The 21,798-nt window shown below is 43.6% G+C and overlaps 1 protein-coding gene across 2 annotated transcripts in view; it reads left to right on the top strand.

Annotated features, from left to right (window-relative positions):
- The first annotated feature begins 6,181 nt into the window (after window positions 1–6,181).
- LOC139573228 (phospholipid-transporting ATPase ID-like) overlaps window positions 6,182–21,798 on the top strand; it is an 81,843-nt gene continuing 66,226 nt past the window's right edge. Inside the window, exons 1-2 of one of the 2 annotated variants that reach the window (XM_071396460.1) lie at window positions 6,182–6,373; window positions 12,218–12,285. In XM_071396460.1, coding sequence (XP_071252561.1) covers window positions 12,261–12,285 — 25 coding nt within the window. In that variant the 5' untranslated portion in view covers window positions 6,182–6,373; window positions 12,218–12,260. Of the gene's footprint in view, window positions 6,374–12,217; window positions 12,286–17,298; window positions 19,423–21,798 lie in introns of those variants that run through there. The other variant, XM_071396459.1, reaches the window with a different exon arrangement.

The following is a 21,798-nucleotide window of genomic DNA, read 5'->3' as shown; positions in this document are numbered from 1 at the left end:
GGCCTAATGAATTTATTTCAATTGACTGATTTCCTTATATGAACTATAACTTAGTAAAATCGTTGCATGTTGCGTTTATATTTTTCAATATAGATCAGTGATTAAACACCTCACTTTGCTCAAGCTGATCCTCTCCAAGACTCAATCCCTGATCATTGGAGGTTGTAAAAATGGGGCAGTTAGGACAGTTCAAGGGGAGAAGCTATGAATCCAACCAGAAAATATAAAAAAACTCTACATCAGAATATCGCTTGAAAAAGAGCGTGCCAATGAAAACAATTCTGAAAAACCTGCAATGTAGCATTATATTATAAATGGAAAGACAGGATACACAGCCATCGGAAATAAAATAAACACATTACACTGTCTGAGAAGAACACACATCATTGTGTGTCAGTGTATTTGTCTGTAGTTTATGGAGATGCTTTCAGTTTTTTTACCTCCGTTCATTACATGTGTGTGTCACGATTGTCGTATTGTGGAAGAGAGGAGGACCAAGGCGCAGCGTGATAACAATACATCTTCTCTTTATTTGAAGACGAAACGACACTGACAAACTAAACAAAACAACTAACGTGAAGCTATATAAACAATAAGTGCAGACACAGGGAACTTAGACATAGACAATCACCCACCACCTACCTAATGACTATGGTTGCCTAAATATGGCTCCCAATCAGAGACAACGATAGACAGCTGTCTCTAATTGAGAACCAATCTAGGCAACCATAGACATACATACACCTAGACTAAACACTGCCCCATAAACATACATAAAGTTGATGGTTCCATGATGTTTATAAAACATGATATTTGCAGTATAAAGGTGATGGTTCCATGATGTTTATAAAACATGATATTTGCAGTATAAAGGTGATGGTTCCATGATGTTTATAAAACATTATATTTGCAGTATAAAGGTGATGGTTCCATGATGTGTATAAAACATTATATTTGCAGTATAAAGGTGATGGTTCCATGATGTTTATAAAACATTATATTTGCAGTATAAAGGTGATGGTTCCATGATGTTTATAAAACATTATATTTGCAGTATAAAGGTGATGGTTCCATGATGTTTATAAAACATTATATTTGCAGTATAAAGGTGATGGTTCCATGATGTGTATAAAACATTATATTTGCAGTATAAAGGTGATGGTTCCATGAATTTTATAAAACATTATATTTGCAGTATAATGGTGATGGTTCCATGATGTTTATAAAACATTATATTTGCATTATAAAGTTGATGGTTCCATGATGTTTATAAAACATGATATTTGCAGTATAAAGGTGATGGTTCCATGATGTGTATAAAACATGATATTTGCAGTATAAAGGTGAGTGGATGTTCCCCCTTTCTCAATATATTGGATCTTTGTCCAGCTCCTGTCAAAAGTTTGGATGTGCGTAAAACCCTCCATAGTCTAATTTGCCTTGTCTATGTTATAAGTCCACCGGGAGCATTAATGGTGCCTGTAACTGTATTTAGACGGCCTATATTTGGAACATGTTGTTCTTTCATTTTTATTGCAATTTGGTTCTAATTATACATTGTCATTTTACGCCTTATCAATAGCCTTCTGAATTTAATCTTGGTTATTGACTATGTTTGGCATGTCCACGTCCAGACTGCAATTTACAGTAGGCCTAGCCCCTATATCAGTGTGAATGCTATAGCCTATGTTTAACAATGCATCTCCATATTGAAGCAGTGCAATTGCAACAATGTGGACTGCAAACATGTTCAACATATTACAAATATGGGGCAGGCTATTTAACAAGCTAGGCTATAACATGGAACTAGACTAACATTCCAATTGGAGTTGATTCGAAGGCAATACATAAAAGACCCTAAATACACAACTTGAAGCAACCCCATATTTAGCCATGGAGTACTTTCGGATCCTTGACACACCCACAACTCAAAACCCATCCTTTTCGCGCCACTGCCAGCTACTGTGCCCATAATTATGGTTGTGAAAATAGCAAAAAAAAATCTGATACACCTTGTACCTATTTCTGTCAAGAACTGCAACGCTGCTGGGTTTTTGACACTCAACAGTTACCTGTGTGTATCAAGAATGGTCCACCACACAAAGGACATCCAGCCCACTTGACACAACCGTGTGAAGCATTGGCCAGCATCCCTGTGGAACACTTTCGATACTTTGTCCATGGGGGGGTCCACCAGGGATGTGGTGACATGTGTCCTACAGTGAGAGTGTTTACTCTCTCCACCATGACCTACTCACACTGATAATGACATCAATTGTTGCTCTCTACTCCTCTCTCTCTTCCCTCACACAACTATCGCTTCATCGTTCATGAAAGGTTGTGTTTCTGCCCAAATTCTCTCTCTCTCTCCCTTTCCACCCCATCTTTCCCTCTCTCCAGGGCAAGTAACACATTGTATCATTTGACCTCTGGCCTTCAAAAGGAGATTTCCCTCACATCCAAGCATATCGCTCCCTCTCTCACTGGAAACACTGGACATTTTGGAAAGTTTTTTGGCATTGCCTGTAGACAGTGTGAGAAGACAAGTGTGTGTGTTTTTGTCTGAGTGTGTGTGTGGAGCATCCATGGTTTAGTGTGTTTTAGATGTTGCCGTAGATGTTGACTACATCAGAGAACGTGCTGGAACCACGCATTACAGCACTCAGGGGTTCCTGTTGCTCTGCATTTTATCTATTCATTTCATCACTTTCTTTATTCTGTTTAGAGGTTAATCTGTTCAGGTAGAGAGCTCTAGCAGTTCTAAAGCCATCAGCTTTTTAGTTCATCTTTGGTGCTGATAGTTGCACCTGCTTGTGTCTCAGTGCAGTAGTGTCAGTGTTAAAGTATCAGTGTCGTTTCAGTCAGTCCTCCTGGAAGTGTGTGCAGCGTCACTGTTGTATTAGCATTGTGTGTGAGCTTGTCTGGGACATTTCAGCGTAGAGTCAGTGCTGCAGTCTTAGTGTGTGTAAGTGGGTGCAGGGTCGGTGTTGTGGTCTCAGTATTAAGTATCCCAGGCGGTGTGTGTTGATGTGTGAGAGAGAGATGGAGAAGGCTCGAGGCTGGTTGAGCTCTAACATGAAGCCTCTCTTCAGAGAACGTCTAGCAGAGTGTATGGGAATGTACATCATGGTTGTGAGAACACCTCTGCTATATGCAACCTGACCGTAACCATCGACCACAGCCACTTTACTTTTCATGCTTTATGGTCCTGGGATGTTGTGTTGTGTCTGTCCAGTTGTTTTGTGTTATCATGACACAAGGCGAGACCCAGATGCAGACACAGGAGGCAGATGGTTGGAGTCTTACAATGTTAATTAATCCAAAAGGAGTAGGCAAGAGAATGGTCGTGGACAGGCTACAGGTCAAAACCAGATCAGAGTCCAGGAGGTACAGAATGGCAGACAGGCTCGTGGTCAAGGCAGGCAGAATGGTCAGGCAGACGGGTACAAAGTCCAGAAACAGGCAAGGGCCAAAACCGGGAGGGATAGAAAAAGGAGAAATGCAAAAAGCAGGAGAGCGGGAAAACTGCTGGTTGACTTGGAAATATACAAGACGAACTGTCACCGAGAGACAGGAAACACAGGGATAAATACAGTGGGGAAAATAAGCGACACCTGGAGGGGGTGGAGACAATCACAGGGAGAGGTGTCTAGATGGAATTTGTATTTGTGGTCGTGACGACTGGACCTTTTTTGGAACTCCATTGTTTTTGTCTTACTGAGATTTACTGTCAGGGCCCAGGTCTGTCAGGGCCCAGGTCTGTCCGGGCCCAGGTCTGTCAGGGCCCAGGTCTGTCAGGGCCCAGGTCTGTCCGGGCCCAGGTCTGTCAGGGCCCAGGTCTGTCAGGGCCCAGGTCTGTCAGGGCCCAGGTCTGACAGAATCTATGCAGAAGATCTATAGGTGCTGCTGTAGGCCCTCCTTGGTTGGGGACAGAAGCACCAGATCATCAGCAAACAGTAGACATTTGACTTCAGATTCTAGTAGGGTGAGGCCGGGTGCTGCAGACTTTTCGAGTGCCTTCGCCAATTCGTTGATATATATGTTGAAGAGGGTGGGGCTTAAGCTGCATCCCTGTCTCACCCCACGGCGAAATGTGTGTGTTTTTAACCGCACACTTGTTGTTTGTGTACATGGATTTTATAATGTCGTATGTTTTACCCCCAACACCACTTTCCATCAATTTGTATAGCATGCCAAATTGAGTCGAAGGCTTTTTTGAAATCAACAAAGCATGAGAAGACTTTGCCTTTGTTTTGGTTTGTTTGGTTGTCAATTAGGGTGTGCAGGGTGAATACACGGTCTGTTGTACGGTAATTTGGTAAAAAGCCAATTTTACATTTGCTCAGTACATTGTTTTCATTGAGGAAATGTACGAATCTGCTGTTAATGATAATGCAGAGTATTTTCCCAAGGTTGCTGTTGACGCATATCCCACGGTGGTTATTGGGGTCAAATTTGTCTCCACTTTTGTGGATTGGGGTGATCAGTCCTTGGTTCCAAATATTGGGGAAGATGCCAGAGCTAAGGATGATGTTATTAAAGAGTTTTAGTATAGCCAATTGGAATTTGTTGTCTGTATATTTGATCATTTCATTAAGGATACCATCAACACCACATGCCTTTTTGGGTTGGAGGGTTTTTATTTTGTCCTGTAGCTCATTCAAGGTAATTGTTCCTTCTTTTTCCGTAGTGTATTTCTGTATTGTTTTAGAGATTCACAATAGTGAAGGCGTAGACTCAGGTTTTCCGGGTTGGACAGGTTTCTCAATTTCTTTCTTACATTTTTGCATTCTTCATCAAACCATTTGTCATTGTTGTTCATTTTCTTCAGTTTTCTATTTGAGATTTTTAGATTTGATAGGGAAGCTGAGAGGTCAAATATACTGTTAAGATTTTCTACTGCCAAGTTTACACCTTCACTATTACAGTGAAACGTTTTCCCCACGAAATTGTCTAAAAGGGATTGAATTTGTTGTTGCCTAATTGTTTTTTGGTAGGTTTCCAAACTGCATTCCTTCCATCTATAGCATTTCTTAATGTTACTCAGTTCCTTTGGCTTTGATGCCTCATGATTGAGTATTGCTCTGTTCAAGTAGACTGTGATTTTGCTGTGGTCTGATAGGGGTGTCAGTGGGCTGACTGTGAACGCTCTGAGAGACTCTGGGTTGAGGTCAGTGATAAAGTAGTCTACAGTACTACTGCCAAGAGATGAGCTATAGGTGTACCTACCATAGGAGTCCCCTCGAAGCCTACCATTGACTATGTACATACCCAGCGTGCGACAGAGCTGCAGGAGTTGTGACCCGTTTTTGTTGGTTATGTTGTCATAGTTGTGCCTAGGGGGGCATATGGGGGAGGGAATGCTGTCACCTGCTGTCACCTGCACTTCTATCTCTCTCTCTCTCTCTCTCTCTCTCTCTCTCTCTCTCTCTCTCTCTCTCTCTCTCTCTCTCTCTCCGTCTGTGTTCTCTCTTTCTCCTAAACTTGTTCCTCCCCTTCATCCTTCTACCTTGCTTCTGTCCTTCTCAACATATCCCTACATTTTCCTCTCTCCTGATTCCTGCCTTTAGTAGCCTATTGATTTGTAATTTGATGATGAAGAAAGGTGTGTGTGTTTGAGGAATATGGTTATATGAGAGTGCTTATTTGTACAGTTTTGGCCATTGTAGTCAACAGTTATAGTGTACGTGTTGAGATTGTTTTGGGCTGTGTTTTGTGAGTTCAGAATAAATTAAATATAAGATATTGATTTGATTTGTAGCTATGAATATCAAAAGCTGGAGAAAAAAATCGCTGCAACTTTGGTGCTGATGTTGCGCCCCCAAATATAGGCTGTTGTTGTTACCGACCAGCGACAGCAGGGGGCGCTATGAGATAAACAATAACAAGCACATGGCTGAAAGGCTGTTGTTCAATAATAACCTTCAAATGCAATATTGAGGCGGGAGGTTTTGTGAAATTATGGTGACAAAAAAGGAACACTCAAAAGTTCCCCAAACTGTAATAACTAGATGTCGACATTGTTGAATAATTAAAATATAATATAAAATATCTCCCTAAGATTACAAAGAGGATAGTCTATGAGATGAAATTATAGAAATTGCTTGAATATGCGTAGGAGCGTGGTCGAAGTAAACATAGCCCCTCCTTCCTGTTTCTCTCCCTGGCTGGAGAAAAAAATGCTCTTTCACCTCGCCAGCATGTCTGTGTATCAGCACCGCGCATCCACAGTGCCGGCTGTATCCTCTACCTCCGTGGCCTTACAAACAAGGGCAGGCGTGTCATCAACACTCAAATAGCAGCATGAACCCAGCGAGAGGACTTTGATGTTGTGTTGCTGACAGAAATGTGCACATAGCGTGGACTTGAAAAGGTAGGTTCAGCCAGCTAGTCGACAAAATGTAGGCTAGCCAGCTAAACAATTTAATGTCAGATTCTTTGTTTATTTCGCAGAGATTTTGATTGAGCTAATATAGCTAGCCATTAACAATGCATTATAATTGTTGCCTGCACTTCAAATGTTCTTGCCACACCTGTGTATAAACTTTTACCTGTTTAGGCCCTACTTTTGTTCGATAACTTGTGAATAATTATGGGTACCTTTGTTGAGTTATTGTGCTTTACACTGACTGTGCAAGTATAAATCTCTTCCTCAATAAACTTTGCATATGCTATGCTATAAGGGCTATAGTAACTAGCTAGTCAGATGTATTACCCCCCTTTACTATTTGTTGTTATTGATACTGTTAACTACTTGAACTAATAACTATGTTATTACATGCTAATAATATCACGTTATGTATTTAATTTGGTTATTTAGGCAGTGTTTTTTTATATATATATTGGGTCAGTAGGTGAGTCATGGTAATGCAGGGATTGGTTGCTTTAATATCCTCAAATTCTTATGTCAGTCTCCAGTGAGAGTTGAGCGGAATTCTGAGCAGCAGCAAGAAAGTTGATTAGATATTCAGCATGTCCCTGGTGTTACCACTCCCCTATCTGCCCTCCTACCTGCCTGCCTCATACTGGCCCTGCTTCCCTGCATCCCTACCTGCCCTTCTACTTCCATTCCTTCCTGCCCTCCTGTCACCCTGCCTGCCTGCCTCATTCCGGTCCTACCTGCCTGCCTCATTCCAGCCCTGCCTGCCTCTTTCCGGCCCTACCTGCCCGCCATAAGGGCACTGCAGTCCACAGGGTTATACGGGGAGCCTGCAGAAGAGTGGGAAAGGGAGGGAGGGAAAACGGGAGGGAGGGAGGGCAGGTAGTTTCTTTTCATTTCATATTGTTTAATCTGGCACTCAGCCCAAACCATTCGCTTGTCCTGTTTTGATCTTTAAATATACAGTGGGGGGAAAAGGAGGAAGGTTATGAGTGGAGAGAAGAGAGCAGAAAGAGACAGGGGATTGGTGAAAGAGAGGTAGGTATGGAGGGAATTGGTGAGATGAATGGAGAGGTATAGAAAATGGGGGAGAGAGGAACAGAATGTACACAGAGAGAGAGATAGAGACTGGTGTATGTATCTGAAAGCTGATCTGTCCCACTCAGAGAGCAGTTCTTTCTGTGGACTATTGATTTAGGCCCCACCACCATCTCCCTCAGTCTACCAGCTCTGGAACCCTAGACGTTGCCTGTAGATACAGACCTAGGATCAGTTTACTAACCCCTAATCCTAACCCCAACCATAGGGATCAAAATACAAAAATCATTTCATCCACCCTTTGTTTTCCTACAGTATCAGTACAGATGAAGGAAAGGAGATGAGGAGACCACTTAACAGTATTAAAGCTTTGACACAAAACAGTTCTAAACAACAGTTCTAAACAACAGTTCTAAACAACAGTTCCAAACAACAGTTCCAAACAACAGTTCTAAACAACAGTTCCAAACAACAGTTCCAAACAACAGTTCCAAACAACAGTTCTAAACAACAGTTCCAGACAACTGTTCTAAACAACAGTTCCAAACAACAGTTCCAAACAACAGTTCTAAACAACAGTTCTAAACAACAGTTCCAAACAACAGTTCCAAACAACAGTTCTAAACAACAGTTCCAAACAACAGTTCTAAACAGCAGTTCTAAACAACAGTTCCAAACAACAGTTCCAAACAACAGTTCCAAACAACAGTTCTAAACAACAGTTCCAAACAACAGTTCCGAACAACAGTTTCGAACAACAGTTTCAAACAACAGTTCCAAACAACAGTTCCAAACAACAGTTCCAAACAACAGTTCCAAACAACAGTTCTAAACAACAGTTCTAAACAACAGTTCCAAACAACAGTTCCAAACAACAGTTCTAAACAACAGTTCCAAACAACAGTTCCAAACAACAGTTCTAAACAACAGTTCCAAACAACAGTTCCAAACAACAGTTTCAAACAACAGTTCCAAACAACAGTTCCAAACAACAGTTCTAAACAACAGTTCCAAACAACAGTTCCAAACAACAGTTCTAAACAACAGTTCCAGACAACTGTTCTAAACAACAGTTCCAAACAACAGTTCCAAACAACAGTTCTAAACAACAGTTCCAAACAACAGTTCCAAACAACAGTTCCAAACAACAGTTCTAAACAACAGTTCTAAACAACAGTTCCAAACAACAGTTCCAAACAACAGTTCCAAACAACAGTTCTAAACAACAGTTCTAAACAACAGTTCCAAACAACAGTTTCAAACAACAGTTTCAAACAACAGTTCCAAACAACAGTTCTAAACAACAGTTCTAAACAACAGTTCCAAACAACAGTTCCAAACAACAGTTCCAAACAACAGTTTCAAACAACAGTTCCAAACAACAGTTCCAAACAACAGTACTAAACAACAGTTCCAAACAACAGTTCTAAACAACAGTTCCAAACAACAGTTCCAAACAACAGTTCTAAACAACAGTTCCAAACAACAGTTCCAAACAACAGTTCTAAACAGCAGTTCTAAACAACAGTTCCAAACAACAGTTCCAAACAACAGTTCCAAACAACAGTTCTAAACAACAGTTCCAAACAACAGTTCCGAACAACAGTTTCGAACAACAGTTTCAAACAACAGTTCCAAACAACAGTTCCAAACAACAGTTCTAAACAACAGTTCCAAACAACAGTTCTAAACAACAGTTCTAAACAACAGTTCCAAACAACAGTTCCAAACAACAGTTCTAAACAACAGTTCCAAACAACAGTTCCAAACAACAGTTCTAAACAACAGTTCCAAACAACAGTTCCAAACAACAGTTTCAAACAACAGTTCCAAACAACAGTTCCAAACAACAGTTCTAAACAACAGTTCCAAACAACAGTTCTAAACAACAGTTCCAGACAACTGTTCTAAACAACAGTTCCAAACAACAGTTCCAAACAACAGTTCTAAACAACAGTTCCAAACAACAGTTCCAAACAACAGTTCCAAACAACAGTTCTAAACAACAGTTCTAAACAACAGTTCTAAACAACAGTTCCAAACAACAGTTCCAAACAACAGTTCCAAACAACAGTTCTAAACAACAGTTCTAAACAACAGTTCCAAACAACAGTTCCAAACAACAGTTTCAAACAACAGTTTCAAACAACAGTTCCAAACAACAGTTCCAAACAACAGTTCTAAACAACAGTTCTAAACAACAGTTCCAAACAACAGTTCCAAACAACAGTTCCAAACAACAGTTTCAAACAACAGTTCCAAACAACAGTTCCAAACAACAGTACTAAACAACAGTTCCAAACAACAGTTCTAAACAACAGTTCCAAACAACAGTTCCAAACAACAGTTCTAAACAACAGTTCCAAACAACAGTTCCAAACAACAGTTCTAAACAACAGTTCTAAACAACAGTTCTAAACAACAGTTCCAAACAACAGTTCCAAACAACAGTTCCAAACAACAGTTCTAAACAACAGTTCCAAACAACAGTTCCAAACAACAGTTCTAAACAACAGTTCCAAACAGCAGTTCCAAACAACAGTTCTAAACAACAGTTCCAAACAACAGTTCCAAACAACAGTTCCAAGCAACAGTTCTAAACAACAGTTCTAAACAACAGTTCCAAACAACAGTTCTAAACAACAGTTCTAAACAACAGTTCCAAACAACAGTTCCAAACAACAGTTTCAAACAACAGTTCCAAACAACAGTTCTAAACAACAGTTCCAAACAACAGTTCCAAACAACAGTTGCAAACAACAGTTCCAAACAACAGTTCTAAACAACAGTTCCAAACAACAGTTCCAAACAACAGTTCCAAACAACAGTTCTAAACAACAGTTCCAAACAACAGTTCTAAACAACAGTTCCAAACAACAGTTCCAAATAACAGTTCTAAACAACAGTTCCAGACAACAGTTCTAAACAACAGTTCTAAACAACAGTTCCAAACAACAGTTCCAAACAACAGTTTCAAACAACAGTTCTAAACAACAGTTCTAAACAACAGTTTCAAACAACAGTTCCAAACAACAGTTCTAAACAACAGTTCTAAACAACAGTTCCAAACAACAGTTCCAAACAGCAGTTCTAAACAACAGTTCCAAACAACAGTTCCAAACAACAGTTCTAAACAAGAGTTCTAAACAAGAGTTCTAAACAACAGTTCCAAACAACAGTTCCAAACAACAGTTCCAAACAACAGTTCCAAACAACAGTTCTAAACAACAGTTCTAAACAACAGTTCCAAACAACAGTTCTAAACAACAGTTCTAAACAACAGTTCCAAACAACAGTTCCTAACAACAGTTCTAAACAACAGTTCCAAACAACAGTTCCAAACAACTGTTCTAAACAACAGTTCCAAACAACAGTTCCAAACAACAGTTCTAAACAACAGTTCCAAACAACAGTTCCAAACATGTCTCTATGCCAGTGGTGTAACACCAACCACTGTAGGAGACGTACCTGACCTATCAGCCAGAGGGCCAGTGTAACGCCTCACAGACACCTACTGTTAAATGCTAAATGTCTGTGTGTGTGGGTTGTGCATACGTCAGTGCGTATGCATTTGTGTGGCTGTTATAGAGGCATGTAATCTCAGTGAATTATGAGTCCTGTCTTGCTATAGTTCTGGAGTCTGATGTCGGGTGTTAGTGACCTCACACTGGCTGGCTGGCTGGCTGACTGGCTGGCTCTGACTGACTGGCTGGCTGGCTGGCTGACTGGCTGGCTCTGGCTGACTGGCTGGCTCTAGCTGACTGGCTGGCTGGCTAACGGGCTCTGGCTGGCTGGCTGTCTGACCGGCTCTGGCTGGCTGGCTGGTTGGCTCTCTGGCTGGCTGGCTGGCTCTGGCTGGCTGGTTGGCTGACTGACTGGCTCTGGCTGGCTGACTGGCTGGCTGGCTGACTGGCTCTGGCTGGCTGGCTGGCTGGTTGGTTGGCTGGCTGGCTGGCTGACTGGCTCTGGCTCTCCCTAATGCTTTACCTTACTGACACTTCTTTACCCTTCATCACAATTTATCCCATTACTTAGATAGTCATCTGTTGATCTGAACTCAACCTCACAAGCAACATCCTTTTTACCTTGAGCCTTAGACTTACTACTGTAGCTACTGTTTCAATGTTCTGTTGGATTTGTGTTCTGGTGTATCGTACCATTAGTTCAGTAAACTAGTAAGAGAGGAAGGGTCTCTTGGGGTTAGTTGAGTTTGTTAGTTTCAGATTCACATACACCTGGTTGATCAGTTGACATGTTTGAAGATCCCCTTTTCTAAACATATCCCCTGTGTCAGTACTCTCTATCAGTATGAGTGTTTCTCTGGCTTGGAGGAGAGATCAGTTCCTCTCTCAGTTTCTCTCAAGGCCTAACCCTGACGTTAACACCTGCAGCTCAGCAGTCACATTTACATGATAGTCATTTAACATGTTCTTATTCAGAGCCACTTAGAACACAAGAGAGTGGAGGGCAAAGCTGCTCAGTTAGGCCCATATAATAAAGTGTCCTTGAGAAATAGTGTCCTTGCATTTCAAAATCAACAAAGTATTCCTTTTTAAACATAAGGACGCTTTCTTTGCATGTAAGTGCATTCAAATAAGAGGTCTGAACAACAGACTTCACATTGTCTGGGTCAAAGTCCTGCCATGTCATTCAGGTCCCTCACTAAGTCTATTACCTCATGTCTGACTCTGAATACCCTGGATGTTGACATGTTTTTTCTTTGTTTTCCTCCTCTTCCTCTCTTCCTCTCCTCCTCTCCCTCCTCCCTTCTCTCCTCTCCTCCCCCCTCTCCTCCTGTAGACAGTCCCATGGGCCATAGTGGAGGGTCAACAACAGAGTGGAGATGTTCACAGAGAGGCCTCCTCCAGGTCAGTCACCTGTTCCAACCCTTTAATCCCAGCTGCTCTGCTGTAGTTGATGTGGCGTGTTAGCCCAAAAAGCTAAAGATGAGGCTCCATGAGTCTTCATCCTGCTAGAGTAGCTCAGCAAACCATCTCAGCTACACTTCACTCTCCTTTGACCTCGTCCTCTCCACAACAACCCCAACCTACTGAGCTAAAGCCAAGAGACATGAGAGAGTCAGTCAGGGTTGCTTATCACTCACGTGTAGTTCTTGTAGTATCTGATGATCATTTCCTTTAAAGGATCAATCTTTAATTGAAACAATATCGAAGCGGCACCCAGCCTCTGTTTTGGTAAAAAGCCAGGGGTTGCGTTAATGCAGAATACTTTTGCGTTTTTTATGCGTTTTTCACGCATACAACAAAGATAAAACGGATAAGAAATATCTTGTTGCGTTTTGAAGACACAGATATAAAATGCTTCTTATTGTCATTTGTGCTCAGCATCAGACTCATTCTGTGCTGCAGTTGCACTTGTCCACTGGGAGGAGAACTCACAAACAGGCTTTCTATCAGCAGACAGCTCTGACTGATATGTAGTAACTTTTCTCTGCTACTTGTCCACTGGGAGGAGAACTCACAAACAGGCGTTCTATCAGCAGACAACTCTGACTGATATGTAGTAACTTTTCTCTGCTACTTGTCCACTGGGAGGAGAACTCACAAACAGGCTTTCTATCAGCAGACAACTCTGACTGATATGTAGTAACTTTTCTCTGCTACTTGTCCACTGGGAGGAGAACTCACAAACAGGCGTTCTATCAGCAGACAACTCTGACTGATATGTAGTAACTTTTCTCTGCTACTTGTCTCGTTGTAGCCTAGTTTCTCCTGTAAAATGAGGAACTTCAATCAAAACATTAGGACATGTAGCAGGCTACATTCTTTCTATGATAAACACTGTTCCTAGGCCATCTTTGAAAATAAGATGTTGTCCTTAACTGGCTTGCCTAGTTAAATAAAGGTAAAATAAAACGAAAATGAAAATGTGTAATACGATGGCCATGCATCGTTTTGGCAAAAATGACGTTGCTTTTTCATTGTAAGCTCATTTACTTGTGTGACTGCTTGCCAAATAGCATTGCACTTCTGTTGTCTGATGAAAGGGAAGCTATTTTCTGCTGAACGTGTTGTACTAATGTATTTTCTGTGAATGAAAACTATAGTTGCATGTACCTGATCACTCTACTGAGGCAGAAAAACACTGTTGACTTTCCATTTAAAATGCAGGTGAAATGGTTTAAAACACATTTTTTGATGGTCTGTGTTTTGAAAATTGATGGATGGGCCTTGAGAAATGTAACCACTCTCAAATTCATAGAAAGAGGTATGGATGCAAGGACTGACCATCCATGATATCAAAATTATAGGTGTGTTTGTTTACATGTATATTGTTTACAAACATTGGGATAAAACAAACTTATATGCTGTATGCTGCACTTCTCTGACCTACTGTTCTGAAAACAGCCTCTCCAGTACTTACTGTCTGCTTCTCTGACCTACTGTTCTGAAAACAGCCTCTCCAGTACTTACTGTCTGCTTCTCTGACCTACTGTTCTGAATACAGCCTCTACAGTACTTACTGTCTGCTTCTCTGACCTACTGTTCTGAATACAGCCTCTCCAGTACTTATTGTCTGCTTCTCTGACCTCCTGTTCTGAATACAGCCTCTCCAGTACTTACTGTCTGCTTCTCTGACCTACTGTTCTGAATACAGCCTCTCCAGTACTTACTGTCTGCTTCTCTGACCTACTGTTCTGAATACAGCCTCTCCAGTACTTATTGTCTGCTTCTCTGACCTACTGTTCTGAATACAGCCTCTCCAGTACTTACTGTCTGCTTCTCTGACCTCCTGTTCTGAATCCAGCCTCTACAGTACCTACTGTCTGCTTCTCTGACCTACTGTTCTGAATCCAGCCTCTACAGTACTTACTGTCTGCTTCTCTGACCTACTGTCAGAAACAGTAGGTCAGAGAAAACTTACTCTACAGTACTTACTGTCTGCTTCTCTGACCTACTGTCAGAAACAGTAGGTCAGAAACAGACTGCACTTCCTGGACAGTGTAGCAACTCCACATGTTGGTGTGGTCTCTGAGAAACAGACTGCACTTCCTGGACAGTGTAGCAACTCCACATGTTGTTGTGGTCTCTGAGAAACAGACTGCACTTCCTGGACAGTGTAGCAACTCCACATGTTGTTGTGGTCTCTGAGAAACAGACTACACTTCCTGGACAGTGTAGCAACTCCACATGTTGTTGTGGTCTCTGAGAAACAGACTACACTTCCTGGACAGTGTAGCAACTCCACATGTTGTTGTGGTCTCTGAGAAACAGACTACACTTCCTGGACAGTGTAGCAACTCCACATGTTGGTGTGGTCTCTGAGAAACAGACTACACTTCCTGGACAGTGTAGCAACTCCACATGTTGTTGTGGTCTCTGAGAAACAGACTACACTTCCTGGACAGTGTAGCAACTCCACATGTTGTTGTGGTCTCTGAGAAACAGACTGCACTTCCTGGACAGTGTAGCAACTCCACATGTTGTTGTGGTCTCTGAGAAACAGACTACACTTCCTGGACAGTGTAGCAACTCCACATGTTGTTGTGGTCTCTGAGAAACAGACTACACTTCCTGGACAGTGTAGCAACTCCACATGTTGTTGTGGTCTCTGAGAAACAGACTACACTTCCTGGACAGTGTAGCAACTCCACATGTTGTTGTGGTCTCTGAGAAACAGACTACACTTCCTGGACAGTGTAGCAACTCCACATGTTGTTGTGGTCTCTGAGAAACAGACTACACTTCCTGGACAGTGTAGCAACTCCACATGTTGTTGTGATCTCTGAGAAACAGACTGCACTTCCTGGACAGTGTAGCAACTCCACATGTTGTTGTGGTCTCTGAGAAACAGACTGCACTTCCTGGACAGTGTAGCAACTCCACATGTTGTTGTGGTCTCTGAGAAACAGACTACACTTCCTGGACAGTGTAGCAACTCCACATGTTGTTGTGGTCTCTGAGAAACAGACTACACTTCCTGGACAGTGTAGCAACTCCACATGTTGGTGTGGTCTCTGAGAAACAGACTACACTTCCTGGACAGTGTAGCAACTCCACATGTTGGTGTGGTCTCTGAGAAACAGACTACACTTCCTGGACAGTGTAGCAACTCCACATGTTGTTGTGGTCTCTGAGAAACAGACTACACTTCCTGGACAGTGTAGCAACTCCACATGTTGTTGTGGTCTCTGAGAAACAGACTACACTTCCTGGACAGTGTAGCAACTCCACATGTTGTTGTGGTCTCTGAGAAACAGACTACACTTCCTGGACAGTGTAGCAACTCCACATGTTGTTGTGGTCTCTGAGAAACAGACTACACTTCCTGGACAGTGTAGCAACTCCACATGTTGTTGTGGTCTCTGAGAAACAGACTACACTTCCTGGACAGTGTAGCAACTCCACATGTTGGTGTGGTCTCTGAGAAACAGACTACACTTCCTGGACAGTGTAGCAACTCCACATGTTGTTGTGGTCTCTGAGAAACAGACTACACTTCCTGGACAGTGTAGCAACTCCACATGTTGTTGTGGTCTCTGAGAAACAGACTGCACTTCCTGGACAGTGTAGCAACTCCACATGTTGTTGTGGTCTCTGAGAAACAGACTGCACTTCCTGGACAGTGTAGCAACTCCACATGTTGTTGTGGTCTCTGAGAAACAGACTACACTTCCTGGACAGTGTAGCAACTCCACATGTTGTTGTGGTCTCTGAGAAACAGACTACACTTCCTGGACAGTGTAGCAACTCCACATGTTGTTGTGGTCTCTGAGAAACAGACTGCACTTCCTGGACAGTGTTGCAGCAGCCTCATGTCTCTGTCATGTGGAGACTGGAGTACTGATGGTCTGGTAGAGGCTGTATTCAGAACAGTAGGTCAGAGAAGCAGACAGTAAGTACTGGAGAGGCTGTATTCAGAACAGGAGGTCAGAGAAGCAGACAGTAAGTACTGGAGAGGCTGTTTTCAGAACAGTAGGTCAGAGAAGCAGACAGTAAGTACTGTAGAGGCTGTATTCAGAACAGGAGGTCAGAGAAGCAGACAGTAAGTACTGTAGAGGCTGGATTCAGAACAGTAGGTCAGAGAAGCAGACAGTAGGTACTGTAGAGGCTGGATTCAGAACAGTAGGTCAGAGAAGCAGACAGTAAGTACTGGAGAGGCTGTATTCAGAACAGGAGGTCAGAGAAGCAGACAGTAAGTACTGGAGAGGCTGTTTTCAGAACAGTAGGTCAGAGAAGCAGACAGTAAGTACTGTAGAGGCTGTATTCAGAACAGGAGGTCAGAGAAGCAGACAGTAAGTACTGGAGAGGCTGTATTCAGAACAGGAGGTCAGAGAAGCAGACAGTAAGTACTGGAGAGGCTGTATTCAGAACAGGAGGTCAGAGAAGCAGACAGTAGGTACTGGAGAGGCTGTATTCAGAACAGGAGGTCAGAGAAGCAGACAGTAAGTACTGGAGAGGCTGTATTCAGAACAGTAGGTCAGAGAAGCAGACAGTAAGTACTGGAGAGGCTGTATTCAGAACAGGAGGTCAGAGAAGCAGACAGTAAGTACTGGAGAGGCTGTTTTCAGAACAGGAGGTCAGAGAAGCAGACAGTAAGTACTGTAGAGGCTGGATTCAGAACAGTAGGTCAGAGAAGCAGACAGTAAGTACTGGAGAGGCTGTATTCAGAACAGGAGGTCAGAGAAGCAGACAGTAGGTACTGTAGAGGCTGTATTCAGAACAGTAGGTCAGAGAAGCAGACAGTAAGTACTGGAGAGGCTGTTTTCAGAACAGTAGGTCAGAGAAGCAGACAATAAGTACTGGAGAGGCTGTTTTCAGAACAGGAGGTCAGAGAAGCAGACAGTAAGTACTGTAGAGGCTGTATTCAGAACAGTAGGTCAGAGAAGCAGACAATAAGTACTGTAGAGGCTGTATTCAGAACAGTAGGTCAGAGAAGCAGACAGTAAGTACTGTAGAGGCTGTATTCAGAACAGTAGGTCAGAGAAGCAGACAATAAGTACTGGAGAGGCTGTTTTCAGAACAGGAGGTCAGAGAAGCAGACAGTAAGTACTGTAGAGGCTGGATTCAGAACAGTAGGTCAGAGAAGCAGACAGTAGGTACTGGAGAGGCTGTTACTGGAATTACATGCCCAAGCCAAGGTCATCTGCCCAATGTGTGTGTTTACTTTATGACACAGTTCAACAGCGAGGGAATGTTAAAAGCCTTTTTATGGATCTATGGCAGCACGTGTGTGTGTGTGTGTGTGTGTGTGTGTGTGTGTGTGTGTGTGTGTGTGTGTGTGTGTGTGTGTGTGTGTGTGTGTGTGTGTGTGTGTGTGTGTGTGTGTGTGTGTGTGTGTGTGTGTGTGTGTGTGTGTGCGTGCATGTGAATGTGTGTATAATTCAGAGAGAAGTGTGTGTTTAGCAGTCTGGATGTGTCCTCAAATGCCACGAGACTCCCCTCACACTGCACGTGCCCAGAACTCTTTATCCCCGCTGCAGTGTCTCCTCTCCCCTCCCATTCCTTACCAACACTCAGGCAACTGGGCTGCTGTGAGAGTCACCTTGGCTCCATATGCCAGCACAGCTGCATCTCTCTCCTCATGGCTAGATCCAAGATGGCACCCAGTTTCTCCCTGCAGTGACCTGCTTCTCTCACACCCCTGCAGAGGCAGTTGCCCTGACAACGTCAACGACAGCCTGCTATTGGTTCAATCCCTCTGCAAACGGACAGCCTTGGTGATTATGTAATGCAGAGACAGCTTCTCTGTGTTATTGTGAGGAGGACAATGTTTATGTAATTGGTGCCAGGGAAGGCACGTCCAAGGAATTGATTAGGCTACCCAATAATGCAGTAGCACGTTGATGATGTACTGCATCCATTTCCCCATATCATCATATTAATCACTTTATTACAGTGTTGTGTAATGTTATTTAACATGACTAAAGTTAATCAGCGGAATCAGAGTCGTGTAGCCTAAAGGTTCTATCGCATAACATTCTGATGCCGCCTACATTCAAACAATTGGTCTTTAGCCTGTTGAAAAGAAATACAACGTTCCATCATTAGACTTGGCGACAGGCTCCGATGAAGATGATGCTACTTCAGGTTCCTGTCATTTACAGTGCAGTAACGGCACCGTCAGCATCTCATTCATAGTGACATGAAGGCATCGCTTACAGCATCACAGAGAGAGTGGAGCTCAGCACAGCATCACAGAGAGAGTGGAGCTCAGCACAGCATCACAGAGAGAGTGGAGCTCAGCACAGCATCACAGAGAGAGTGGAGCTCAGCACAGCATCACAGAGAGAGTGGAGCTCAGCACAGCATCACAGAGAGAGTGGAGCTCAGCACAGCATCACAGAGAGAGTGGAGCTCAGCACAGCATCACAGAGAGAGTGGAGCTCAGCACAGCATCACAGAGAGAGTGGAGCTCAGCACAGCATCACAGAGAGAGTGGAGCTCAGCACAGCATCACAGAGAGAGTGGAGCTCAGCACAGCATCACAGAGAGAGTGGAGCTCAGCACAGCATCAAAGAGAGAGTGGAGCTCAGCACAGCATCACAGAGAGAGTGGAGCTCAGCACAGCATCACATAGAGAGTGGAGCTCAGCACAGCATCACAGAGAGAGTGGAGCTCAGCACAGCATCACAGAGAGAGTGGAGCTCAGCACAGCATCACAGCCAATGACCTCAGCGGTTCTGCAGCAGAGAGAGAGAGAGAGGTGAGAGAGAGAGCGGGTGAGAGGGGGAGGGGGAGAGTAGCGGTAATGGTATGAGATGCTCCTAATCTATAACCGGAGACGCAGACGGGACAGGACTGGACCGAGAGTGTTCGGTGCAGCTCCCGGAGCATCTGTCTGTCTCTGCGCAAGATGCTCAGCAGAACCGGGGGAAACCGATCGACCAATTAACTCCGTTAGAGGGCCTGTTATGTTAAGGAAGAGAGTCAGAATGACTATCCCCAAAGATATTCCTGAAAAGTGGTTCCCCATCATTCTTCCACTGCAACAGAAGAAACAACAAGGACTAGATGCTGCTAAAACCAAGAAGAAGTGGACAGGTACTTCTGTCTGTCACTGTCACGTCAGTCATCTGTTTTATATGCAGTGTGTGCGTGTTTGTTCATTGGATGGGGAAATGTGCTGTAGCTTCCATCTGTACGATTTCTTGTGTTCTGTCTGATGACAGACAGGATCTCCTTGCTGTGTGAATAAACCATTCTACATCTCATCTGTTTGTGTCAGTATTCAGTCCCTCTCATCTCATGATTACTCACATCTCTGCAGTGTCCCCCATCTCCATCATTGTGTGTGTGTGTTTCTCTGTGTGTGTGTGTGTGTGTGTGTGTGTGTGTGTGTGTGTGTGTGTGTGTGTGTGTGTGTGTGTGTGTGTGTGTGTGTGTGTGTGTGTGTGTGTGTGTGTGTGTTATGTGTGTGTGTTTATGTGTCTGTGTGTGTGTGTCTGTGTGTGTGTGTTTGTTTGTGTGTGTGTGTGTTTATGTGTCTGTGTGTGTGTCTGTGTGTGTGTGTGTATGTGTCTGTGTGAGTGTCTGTGTCTCTGTGTGTGTCTGTGTGTCTCTGTGTGTGTCTGTGTCTGTGTGTGTGTGTCTGTGTCTGTGTGTGTGTGTGTGTGTCTGTGCACTCATCCACCATCATTTGACCTTTATTTAAACCAGTCTGTCTGTTACTGTGTCAGTTTCATTGTTTACCTTAAAAAAAGAGACTCTCTCTCTCTCTCTCTCTCTCTCTCTTTACGTACCCTTCCTGCGGTGCTTCCGTGGTATCTGGTTGTACAGTATTTATCAATTACCTAGACTTCTGTACAGAGCATGTTAGTCACTGGATGGAGCGACAGTTCTGTCATTTATTGGTCCATCTGGTTCTCTTGAGATGTACAAAGTAAACAATGGGACAGTATCAGACAGACCGTCCTCAGGGTTCAGTTAGGAAACATCTACAAGACCAGGCAGCAGAATACAATCCACTAGATAGAACTTTGAATGTGTGTGTAGATATAATAGTGTGTGTATGTGTGTGTGTGTGTTGGTGTGTGTGAATGTGTGTGTAGATATAATAGTGTGTGTGTGTGTGTGTGTGTGTGTGTGTGTGTGTGTGTGTGTGTGTGTGTGTGTGTGTGTGTGTGTGTGTGTGTGTGTGTGTGTGTGTGTGTGTGTGTGTGTGTGTGTTGGTGTGTGTGAATGTGTGTGTAGATATAATAGTGTGTGTGTGTGTGTGTGTGTTGGTGTGTGTGAATGTGTGTGTAGATATAATAGTGTGTGTGTGTGTGTGTGTGTTGGTGTGTGTAGATATAATTGTGCATGTGTGTTGGTGTATGTGAATGTGTGTGTATATATAATTGTGCATAAGGGGTGTTGGTGTGTGTGAATGTGTGTGTAGATATAATTGTGCATGTGTGTTGGTGTATGTGAATGTGTGTGTATATATAATTGTGCATAAGGGGTGTTGGTGTGTGTGAATGTGTGTGGCCACGGGGTGAGTCTAAGAACTGGTGAGTCAGGAATTTGTGGCAGGTGCCGTCATGTCTAGAGAAAGAGAGAGAAAGGGGAGAAGGGGACAAGAGGGAGAGAGAGAGAGAGAAGGAGAGAGAGCTCCCCTGTGGATCTGCCTCTCTCATGGTAACAGATCCATGCATCATGCCTCCACTCACACACACTATCCTCTCAACAGGATGATAGTAGCTTGTACAATCCTCCAGGCCTTGCTGTTATGATCTATGATAAGTCTAACCTAGTTCCTATGCTGTAGATGTCCCTGTGTCCCAGTAAAGAGGTTTATGGGCTGCTCTATTGTCCTGCTGCGTAGCTCTGAGAGGCACTGTGGCTGGAGGCTGGAGGGTTCTGCTGCGTAGCTCTGAGAGGCACTGTAGCTGGAGGCTGGAGGGTTCTGCTGCGTAGCTCTGAGAGGCACTGTGGCTGGAGGCTGGAGGGTTCTGCTGTGTAGCTCTGAGAGGCACTGTAGCTGGAGGCTGGAGGGTTCTGCTGCGTAGCCCTGAGAGGCACTGTGGCTGGAGGCTGGAGAGTTCTGCTGTGTAGCTCTGAGAGGCACTGTGGCTGGTGGCTGGAGGGTTCTGCTGCGTAGCCCTGAGAGGCACTGTGGCTGGAGGCTGGAGAGTTCTGCTGTGTAGCTCTGAGAGGCACTGTGGCTGGAGGCTGGAGAGTTCTGCTGTGTAGCTCTGAGAGGCACTGTGGCTGGAGGCTGGAGGGTTCTGCTGCGTAGCTCTGAGAGGCACTGTGGCTGGAGGCTGGAGGCTGGAGCGTGCTGCTGCGTGAGGCTGCCGGTCTCTTGAGGCTGTCAGGCAGGGAGCTGTATAAATGCTTAATGGGTCTGGCTAAATACACACAATGGGTTGGATCGGGACAGGCTTGGCTTGGACGGCTTTGACTGGCAAAATGGGTTTGGAAGAGAAGCTGTGGTTG

Source organism: Salvelinus alpinus, chromosome 4 (assembly GCF_045679555.1).
Source record: "Salvelinus alpinus chromosome 4, SLU_Salpinus.1, whole genome shotgun sequence".
Lineage (NCBI taxonomy): Eukaryota > Metazoa > Chordata > Actinopteri > Salmoniformes > Salmonidae > Salvelinus > Salvelinus alpinus.
Note: the sequence above shows the minus strand (reverse complement) of the source record. Positions and strands in the feature narration are given on the sequence as shown.